Source organism: Diorhabda carinulata, chromosome 6 (assembly GCF_026250575.1).
Source record: "Diorhabda carinulata isolate Delta chromosome 6, icDioCari1.1, whole genome shotgun sequence".
Taxonomy (NCBI): Eukaryota; Metazoa; Arthropoda; class Insecta; order Coleoptera; family Chrysomelidae; genus Diorhabda; species Diorhabda carinulata.
In genome coordinates, this window is record NC_079465.1 from 23,372,919 (window position 1) to 23,383,601 (window position 10,683).

Here is a 10,683-nt window from a genome sequence, read left to right on the forward strand (position 1 = left end):
CGGCAGACAAAACTCTTGATGGTTTCGTCATGTGTTCACTGAATGTTCTTTTTTTATCCTTAAGTACTTATATAGACACAAACGGTAGGTATATTTAGAACAAAAACCTTCAAGTATGTTACAAAATAGTTTTCCTACCAAAAGTTTACTTAGAGAACCAACGAAATATTCAATTTTTATTTACACAATGAATTACTCGAAATAATTCATTTATTAAAATATAAAATAGTAGATTACCTTGTATGCATAACAACGATGTTGCCACATCACTATTTCGATCTAATTTGAATGTGTATGTACCTAGTTTTTTTTATATAATAATAATAATAATACAAACATCGATTGACCTTGATAGGTGGTATTCAACAATATTTTAAACTCTATCGAGTTGTTATACGAACAGTTACGTACACTGAAAAAAATTTTCCGTACTGATTTAACACCGAATAAACAACGTGATAGATAATGTGTCCCTTATCGCCTCGATTGTAATTTTCATAAGTTTGCATTCCTGGTACGTCAAAATTCCTTCCGTTTATCGTGTATGTCAACAGATAGAGATCTAGTGCATCGATATAAAAATTCGATATATGTCTGAATGAGTTTTACAAAATGGAAACAAACATTTACGTTAAATATAAATACTACGAGGGTTTTTTGAAATGTATAAATGAGTCGTTGTGAAGATTTTTCTGAAACGGTAATTGTAGATGAAACCTAACCTCAAAGTTTCATTAACGAAAGAAATATTTTCAGCAGAAATACGATTATTATTATTTGGAATAGTTAAAAAGGGATTATGCTGAAAAATGTCTAATTTTTCGTAATATAAAAAGTTAATTTTACAGTATCTGAAAACACCAAAATAAGCGATTAATTATTTGCTTTAATTCGATAGGATAAATATAAAATCGGGGATTTGACAACATATCCTGGATCAAAGTAAAATTTTTATTAGTATAAAGTTAATTAGAATAATGGATAACAAACGCTATTTACCCTTATAGGTTGCGGCAAGGGCATGGTGTATATGGGTACGCCGCGCCGGAACCTTTCGAATCAATAAAACGTGGAGGGCATTGCATTCGCATGGCGGTTATACCGTGACTGCGAGGAGGACGAAACGAAGGAGGAGGAGGCATCGAAATATGCGAGGGTCGCCGTTCTCCAGATCGAAAGATGGCACCCCCTTCTTGGTTTATACACCACCGATCCCTTACAGCTTCGTCGTTTACCGTGACGCTCTTTTTCCGAAATAATAAAAAGAAAAATCATTGCGAAGAATTACGGATTGAAAATCGATTAAATTCGTATATCGAAACGTTATTCGTCAACAGTCAAATTTCGATCGAAAAGTCGGGAAATTAATAGGCCTAATTAAAATTTAATTACGGCCAAATTAATAAAATTAATAGAGAAATTGAATTGAAGTACATGGTAATGTTTAAAAGCAAAAAGAATCTAGAAAAATAAATTTTATAAAGTCTAACAAAGAAACAAGACTTAGTCCAGCCTTTTTAATCCTTTCAAATAGTAGTGGCCATTTTTCTCTTTAAACTAGACGAGTAAAAGGCCAGCAAACAGGAATTCGTTACTGAGGTGTCAGATCTGGTGAATATGGTGGGTGATCAATCAATTCAAAGTGCAATTCATGTGGTTAGATCGAAGTGATGACATTTTCTGTTTGAGATCGGAAACTTTCGACAACTCTCGTATATATTATTCCAAAGGGAAAATATTTCCAAACTGTTTATTAAAAAAATAAAAGCGAATTCATTTATCATTCGTAGTTGCAGATTTCCGATAGCACATACAAATGACTAAAAATTTATTTATAATTAGTTTATGCAGATAAGACAATTTTTTTTTTCTAATCGACATAATTAAATTCAAGAATAATCTTAATGTATATTTTCGACAAGTAGAAGTTTAGACGACGATTTCACGTGCAATTTAAAATGCAGATAATGATATATTTATTTAGACTGGCATTAAAAGCAAAATTCCTTTTGTTGTAATATTATTGGAATGTTAAATAATTCGCTCAACTTGGTACAATCTGTAATCAATTTCGTTGTTTGACACTACTACCACCACTAACCCCTTTTAAAACAATTTTGCTAATTAAATCAAATTTAAAAGAAAACAATTGAGAAATATATCTGGATGAAATATATCGATGAATATCTATGTTAAATATTTTGTGAAAAGTGATGTAAGCCATGGAAATCTATGGTGGTAACGACATAACTTTTATTTTCTAATACAGCTTATCTTTTTTGAGAGTTAGGAGCTCGCTCAGAAGTCCTTTCCATGTTAGACAATGGTAATGTTGATATTGACGAATAAAATAATGGTTTTTATTATTTTCCAAAGTGTAACGAATACCCGCGATAAATTATTATCAATATTTATCAAAAATCACCTCACAAACATGTTACATACATAAACAACCGAGTTCAAGGAACTTTCTTTTTGCTCTTTTTATTTTTCGATTGCAATCATAATTAAAATCAAGTGAAATTTCATAATATATAACGAAATATGAAAATATGTACTTGCTGATATAATTATTGTTTACTTTAATAATAGGAAGAATTGACAATAATGGCAAGGTGAACGAAATTTTTGAAATTGGTTGTTGGACAAGTTTTGGTTTTGAACGAAAAATTTCTTGGTTAGATCCGCAATTTTCAATCTTAATTCAACGTAAAAATAGAGAAGGAAATACAACAAAACAATCCAAACTAGAAATTTAGTAAAATTCAATTTTTTCAAATAAAATAAAAATAAAACTACGTTTGCTTATCGTAACTGAAAATATAAATCAAGGTCGTACTTGTTACTTTTAAACGTTTAAAAACTTGATATATTTCATTCATAATTTACAAATACTCGCAGGCAATTAGTATAATAATCGTTTATAAATCGACGTGATCCGATATAGAAAAAGGTTTGAGGCTAGTTCGCCCCTGTTAACAAAGATCCAAACAAAAATCCACGGCCTCCGTATTTATAACGACAAAATATTAAACATCTCTGTTGCTCTGGAATCCGAAGTAGGCTAAGAAGAAACCAACCGGTAGATTAGCGGCGGCTTTTATCAGGGACTGTACTCTCCTGTCACCAGTCGAGGAGGCTCGACGTTGCCACGTCTCATATAAATTATTCAAAAAATATGCAACGACGAAAATACGTTAAATTAAAAAGCGTACATTTCAAATAAACATTCATTATAAATTCACGTTAAGAGAAAGTGAATTTGCCCACAATCGAAAGTGTTAAAAAACACAAATAATACGTTTTTTTTAATTATTATTACAACTATTAAATTAATTACAAAATACCTCGCGTCGACCAAATATATGTTTGTTCACAAAAGTCGAAAATTGGGGTTGACGTTGAAATAAATAATTTCAAATTTAAAGAAGGCTTCACACCTAACCACACCTGTCGTTCGGAAATAATTTTCAACTAGAATATAAAAAAAGTTTGAATAATAACCAAAATATGTTAGAAGGATGGGAGGAGAATTTGGTCGATGAAAAAGGGGGAAATATAATGTAGTAACCGATTTTTTCATAATAAAATTTACGTTTTAGGCGTTAGATATTTTCCAAACAGAAAACAAACTAATTAACAGAATTAAAAACATTATAATATTCAAGACAATTTTAACGTAAATAATTTCAAGGTTATTTTAAATCCATAACAATAATAATAATACTTATTAAGAGGAGTATAAATAATAAAACGTTATATTTTAGCTCCGTTTTACTATATTTTGTCAATTTTTTTCGAAATGGTTCTCATTTAAAAAGGTCAATAATTATTAGAGAATTAGCAGTGACAATGAAACTTGAAAATGAATTAACGACATTCATAATTGAAATCAAGTGATATATTTATTTACGTATTATTTAAAAATCAAGAAATGTTTGTTGTTAAACGGTACCAACAAACAATATGACGAAACAAAACAAGTTACTTAAATCGTATGTAATTTTAACGAGTTGTTAAAACAGGTGATTTAGAGAAAAAACTTTTAATAGAAATACATACATATAAGCACGGCATTTCAACAAGGTCATTGTACATAAAAGATACGCAAAGAAGGTTTAGAAAAGAGAACGACATACACGATCTAGATACTCGTGGAAAAGAACATTCAAGAGAATCGAGACCGTTACATGAATAGTTTGGCAACGTTGTTTTACCGGACTCGCGTTCGTTCACACGAGATTATGGAACACCCGCAATGTTCTCCTCTTTTCTATTCCACAGGCTTTTACTGATTAACCATCGGAGAAACTTTACCTACTACACCGATATCGAGAGACCTGTACGATACGATAAACAAATACATACATTTTTAAACGGTTATTTAGTTGGTGTGTAAACGTAGGTTGAAATTAAATTTACGAAATTCATTGTATTTTATCAATAGATCAGATTTTAATCACGTAAATAAATGTCAACGTATCATATATTCATTCACGTTTGTTTATTAAAGCCAACTGTTTAACGATATGATAATACTGCGAAAACAATCAACAATTGATCCGAATATAAATATTTTAGAAAGTGTACCAACAAAACATTTGACAAATCGAACGTAGGTATTTATCGAAATAATGTATAGAGAAAAAACGGAATAATTATAAATAATCTAACAATTCGACACACATTTAAAATATACTACTTACTACTTACGTCGTACATATTTTATTGTTAAGTTAACTTACTTACCAAGGCAAAGAAATTTGTGTGGCAATCTTCTAAACTAGCTCCGTTAGTTTGAAAGTTTGGATGCGTCATATCTGATCCATTATTAAAGGGTTTTCTTCACGACACTTATAAGTAACACTTCACGTCACTTAAATCTAAAAACCACATTTAAAAACCTTTTATATTTACCGAGATTTTCACCTTTCTATCGCAACTGCAAAATGGCGGTGACCACGAAACAACAAGCCGAACTAAAATCGGCTCGGTACAAAACTTACGGATTCTTATTATCGACTTAGTTCCGACTTACGTCACTTACTCCATCAGCACACTTTTCGATAGGCAAGCTGCTGCGTAACACTGCACCGTACGTCTTTGTTTAGTTCAACTACACGTCCAGTCGAAAAATATGGCAGCGTTTCTAAGGCATGGCGTTTTCAAAACACAAGTTATATCTTCAAGAAACGTAAATATTTTCACGGGATTTATATAAAACTTGATCGATATTAATTATCAGTTTAACACTGTTTTATAAAAAAATCACTTCAATTTCTAGTCTTATGCTTACGCCACTGTTTTTGTTAGTTATGTTTGCACTCGTTTGAAACTTCACTTTTCAATTTTAGGTCCTTTTGAGGTCGTATGCCACGAAAGCTGAGAAAAGGAAAGGAATCGACAGAAAGGTTGGCCCAAAAATAAATTCTACAGCTCAATCTTTATCCTCGAAAGGGTGTGTACTTGGATTTAGATCAGCCTTAAGTGCGTCTGTCTTTTGACGAGAGCCATTGCTTTCGCTCTGGTTACACATTTCAGGCGCGAGGGGACGACACCGTGCAGAGTCAATAAATATGATACTGCGCGTAGATATCGAAAATACAGAGTGGCATTAAATTAAATATTTCGTTTTTTATTTACAATTTTCGAAATTTTTTCCAATATCGGTGTCGTTTCTTCAAAATTCAATGAAATGAAAAAAAATTAATCAGCCTTAAATTTAAACATCTCTTATTAACAAAGATATATAAAAATCGCAAATATTTTTCAAATTTGACATTCCGAAAGTAATTTTATTATTATTTAATGTATTTTCGATTCGAATAATATTTTTTAATGTTTCAGATTGAAAGTGACCTAATATAAAATTATATTTAATTAAGTTTTGGTATCTATACAAATTAGTGAATGTAATATATTAGGCAATCAGATTAACACGTTTGCCGTATTGTGAGTTGTCTAAAACTAGAAAAATTTCAAATTAAAATAATACATTGGGATTGAGGGTTCGAATATTTCTTAGAGTTTGTATTTCTTTTTAGATTCCTGCGACCACAAAAAGAATACATCCCACCAAAAGACGTCGATTCGAAATTAGAATACGTCTTTAAATCGGTTATTGGTAGTACAGAAGATAATAAATTAGTAACGGACTTGAACGAAAGATTCAATTTATTTTTGAAATGCGAGGAAGCGTTAGGACACGGTGTTCCCAATTCCTTATTACATCACATGAAAACTTTAGGGGATGTTAAGTGCTTTTACAAAACTCCTGTGGACATTAGGACGCCCCTAGATAAAATGAAAACGATGGATTTGCCCGATAATTTGCACGTGCAATACGAATACCACAGATTTCATCCCGGTAAGATTTTGTTGGTCGTTTCTTTTCCGTTTCAATGAAATTTTTATTCTCTTTTAGATACTGATACAAAGTTTGGAGGAAGGACAGCTTTTCCGAATAGTTCTACCATCGTGACTGGATTAAAATATAAAAATAAATATCCAGGACACAACCAACCACCTCCTGATCAATAATTGTATTAATAAATAGTTTTCTTTAATCTAGAGACTTATCATTTCTACCTTTATTTATGTGATAAAATAAGACTTTTCGGCTGAATATATTGTTTTGAAGGAACGTACTGTTTAAGAGGTTTTTATTGGTTTTTCCCCAGGTGAGTTAATTTAACCATGTAAGTTTTTTCGGTTCCCAAAAAACAAGACCGAGAGTAATAGATGGATTTCTCTCATAAGGTAAAAGAATAACATTCACTTTTCAAAGATTTATGATTTAAATTTATTTATTTATAGAAGAAAAGATACAGATCCAAGTACATTTGCAAAAGTGTGCGATTGTCACTTTTTAAATAAAGAAAAAGAGAATGGGCCAACTTTATTTGATTTCATTATTCAGAAGAAGTTTAATATAAAATCTCCAGAAAAAAGGTATGCATTTTGTTGCAGAAAGTCCATTAGTCTAATAAATCACTTTTTTTAGGAAGCGAACTGTAAAAACGTTGTGACCGAGCTACTACCAAGACTTTCAACCGAACCACTACTAGGTCCTTCAAGTGAGCCACTACCATGACCTTCAACCAAACTATTTTACTTAATTTATAAATGACTTGATCCAATACAATTATTGTTAAAAGTAATAATAATACTGTTTTTCTAATTCAATAAAAGCCTGTAAATCCTACTACAATTTTCATAAAGTAAACAAATACTATTTGATTTATTGTCAGTAGACTACAGTCTTTACAATCATCAAATAAATTATCGAGCCACAAGCAGTGTTTTAGTTTATTTTACAAGTTTTGCGTACAGAAAAAAATCACTCAATCATAGTACATTCAAAACAGCAATTTAAATTAACTTTGTTTCAAAAATCTTTATTCACAAAATGGCATTTATATTATAAAACATAATTTCCTGATATCGTCAGCAAACGAAAATTTGTATAGAGTGGCTTTTCAGTCTAAAATAAATATTAAAGATTTTTCCAACTGTATACTCTATCTGTTAACACTGTACAATAATCTGAAATCACATTGAAAAACGTATCAAAAATTTTCATTTAATTGTCTAACAACTTTGGTAAGTATTGTTCTATATAGAAATTTTCCAAGAGTGAAATGTTTTCTTTCCATTAAAATCTACAATTGTCACAACTGTTTTTAAAATATGTGAAGCTCCTTGAATTTTTGTGATAATAATTGTGACTTGTATTGAATATCAAGTTTCCCTCATAGTCATAAAAAACTATATACTTATTAAAATTCCTCAATTTTTCAGACAACTTATGATTTCTGAAAGAATATGGGCATTTCACTTCTACAGTGGCTTCTTCTTCATCAATTATTCCATCAGTGCTAGCACCAAGAAGTCTCTAGTTTATAAGCTATACTCCAGTTGGCCGAACATTTAAATTATAAATCTGCTTCAAATGATCTAGAGCAGGTATGGGCAACCTTTGACAAACTTTAGCGTGCAAAACGTTCGCGGGCCGCGTTTAAAAGTACTTAGTGCAGGTATGGGCAGCCTTTGACATGCTAAGGGCCAAACTTTAGCGTGCAAAACGTTCGCGGGCCGCGTTTAAAAGTACTTAGTGCAGGTATGGGCAACCTTTGACATGCTAAGGGCCAAACTTTAGCGTGCAAAACGTTCGCGGGCCGCGTTTAAAAGTACTTAGTGCAGGTATGGGCAACCTTTGACATGCTGAGGGCCAAACTTTAGCGTGCAAAACGTTCGCGGGCCGCGTTTAAAAGTACTTAGTGCAGGTATGGGCAACCTTTGACATGCTAAGGGCCAAACTTTAGCGTGCAAAACGTTCGCGGGCCGCGTTTAAAAGTACTTAGTGCAGGTATGGGCAACCTTTGACATGCTGAGGGCCAAACTTTAGCGTGCAAAACGTTCGCGGGCCGCGTTTAAAAGTACTTAGTGCAGGTATGGGCAACCTTTGACATGCTAAGGGCCAAACTTTAGCGTGCAAAACGTTCGCGGGTCGCGTTTAAAAGTACTTAGTGCAGGTATGGGCAACCTTTGACATGCTAAGGGCCAAACTTTAGCGTGCAAAACGTTCGCGGGCCGCGCTTAAAAGTACTTAGTGCATTTTAAAGTAGTGATTATATTTTTTTGCGATAGATATTAGACATGAAATAATACGACAATGTTATTATTGTATTATGTATTTATTATTGACATGTATGTGTATATTGACAATGTGATTATTGTATTCATTAAAATAACAAAATGAAATTTTAAAAAATGGTACAACATTATAATTAAATAGTGACATTTGCAATTGTTACAAACTACAAAAGTTAAATACACTGAAATCAATGAGACACTTGAGCTTGAATTTGGGAAACTAATCCATCGATTTTTGGATGAATTCCACTGATACAAAGACGTAAAGAATTTTCCAAATGATCGTCAGTCAGTCTTGTACGATGTGTTGATTTATTAACTTTCATCAATGAAAAGAACTGTTCGCATTTATAAGTACTGCCAAACGCAGAAATCAATCTTCTTGCGAATTTTCTAAGCTGCGGAAAATTGTCTTCTTCTAGGTATTTTTTGTAGAAATCGCACAACTCTACGTCTTCAAATTTGAATTTTAGGAGTGAGTTTTCTTGAATCTCGATTAACTCCATTTGTAAGTGTATTGGAGCATTTTGTACATTACATTTTGTAGGAGTAGCAAATAAATTGAAACATTCTTCTTTTCTTTTGGAAGTCGCTAAATCTGTTCGAAAGTTGTTCCGACAGTAACTTGAGTTCTTCAGCATATTGAGCATAAGCAATATTTTCATACGCAGAGAGCGTGTTGAAATGGTAACTGTTACCCGACTGTGACTCCCACAAGCGTAGTTTGATCTGAAACGATTTCAAATGGCTGTACAAATTATTTACTAACTGTCCTTGTTTTTGAAGTTTCAAATTTAAATCATTCAAATAGCCTGTAAAATCGACCAGAAATGCTGAATCACATATCCATTTTGGGTCACTCAATTCAGATAGTGGCTTATCTTTTATTTTCATAAAGTCTGCTATCTCATTTCTAAGCTCGTAAAACCGTTTCAACATTTTTCCTTTGCTCATCCATCTGACTTCACAATAATATGTTACGTCGTTATATTCAGCTGATATTTCATCCAAAAACGTCTTGAACTGTGGGTTGGGGTAAATTGGAATTGATATGTTTCGCGAAGGAGATCCAGTCGTCATCTTTGAAGTTCCGATAGGTGAAGCTAGTTGAAGGAGGCTTTATGGGGATTGAGAAGATATGTGCTGACCAGTAGAGGAACGTGGTCTGAGGTTATTGGGTCGTCTATAGAGCATTCGTCCTCGATAAGGGTAATTAATATGTCCATGCAGATTATGTGGTCGACGATGGAAGAGCCCAGGTGACTCACGAGTGTTGGATTACGGTTTTTAATCCGAGAAAGGGGAAGAGAAATTAGAGAATCGGCGAGAAGTAGGTTGGTTGTGGTATCACCAAAAAGGGTATTCCTGGAGTTGAAGTCACCCGTAATGATAGCTCTAGGAAGAGTGGATGCATATTCGAGAAGGTCGATATTAAGTGATTATTGTGGGTGTTTGTAGTAAGAGATGAAAGTGATTGTCTCGTTATTCAACGAGATATCGATGGCTATGCAATCCAGTAGGGGTAGGGGATGGGGTGACGAGGGGAGTCCGTTGCCGTGACAGTGGAAGTTTCTGTCCAAGTGGAAAGTGGTATAGCCAGTGAAACTTGGAGGTGATTTGGAAAGGGTATCGGTGATAGATAAAATTTGGATATTGTGGGAACTTAATAGATGCTTCAATAGATGTCGTTTCCTGGTTAAATCTTGGTAATTAACGATCCCTATTGTGAAGTCCATAGAACTTCATTTTTTAGTGGGAAGTATTTGGTTTTTGGGTAAAGGCGAAATGAATGCTGTTACCCACGCCGCTGGTTGCGGTACAGTTGTATCCATAAAAAGGGGAATGAGGCGTTGTAGCATTTCGGCTACTAGCGCGCGAGAAGTGGGGATGGCATTCATTATTGTGGTTGCCAGGATTTCAATTAGGATTTTGGTGTCTGCAGAGAGGTCTTACGGGGTTTGAGGTTTTTCCAGGGTGACTAGGGCAGTTTCCTGGGGGGCTTTGGGTGTTTCCATCCTTTTCGAACAA

The 10,683-nt window shown here is 33.2% G+C and overlaps 2 protein-coding genes across 5 annotated transcripts in view; one reads left to right on the forward strand and one right to left on the reverse strand.

The window, feature by feature from the left end:
• The window catches only part of LOC130894981 (mediator of RNA polymerase II transcription subunit 13), a 27,556-nt gene extending 22,022 nt beyond the window's left edge, over positions 1-5,534 (reverse strand). For 2 of the 4 annotated variants that reach the window (XM_057802065.1, XM_057802063.1), the window contains exon 1: positions 4,750-5,521. In XM_057802065.1, the coding sequence (XP_057658048.1) occupies positions 4,750-4,818 (69 nt within the window). In that variant the 5' untranslated portion in view covers positions 4,819-5,521. Of the gene's footprint in view, positions 1-4,749 lie in introns of all 4 variants that reach the window. The other 2 variants (XM_057802066.1, XM_057802064.1) reach the window with 2 other exon arrangements.
• Positions 5,043-6,566, forward strand: LOC130894982 (uncharacterized). Its single transcript, XM_057802067.1, has 4 exons — positions 5,043-5,194; positions 5,355-5,458; positions 6,045-6,367; positions 6,425-6,566. The coding sequence occupies exons 1-4, from the start codon at positions 5,138-5,140 to the stop codon at positions 6,538-6,540; spliced, it is 600 nt and encodes a 199-aa protein (XP_057658050.1). The 5' UTR covers positions 5,043-5,137; the 3' UTR covers positions 6,541-6,566.
• The last annotated feature ends 4,117 nt before the right edge of the window (positions 6,567-10,683 follow it).

What these genes read in the sequence shown, in the direction of transcription:
- LOC130894982 (XM_057802067.1), top strand. Translation starts at nt 5,138, where the DNA reads ATGGCAGCGTTTCTAAGGCATGGCGTTTTCAAAACACAAGTTATATCT. An exon ending in AAGTTATATCTTCAAGAAAC is followed by an intron (nt 5,195 to 5,354) that starts GTAAATATTTTC and finishes TTTCAATTTTAG; the next exon opens with GTCCTTTTGAGGTCGTATGC. An exon ending in CAATCTTTATCCTCGAAAGG is followed by an intron (nt 5,459 to 6,044) that starts GTGTGTACTTGG and finishes ATTTCTTTTTAG; the next exon opens with ATTCCTGCGACCACAAAAAG.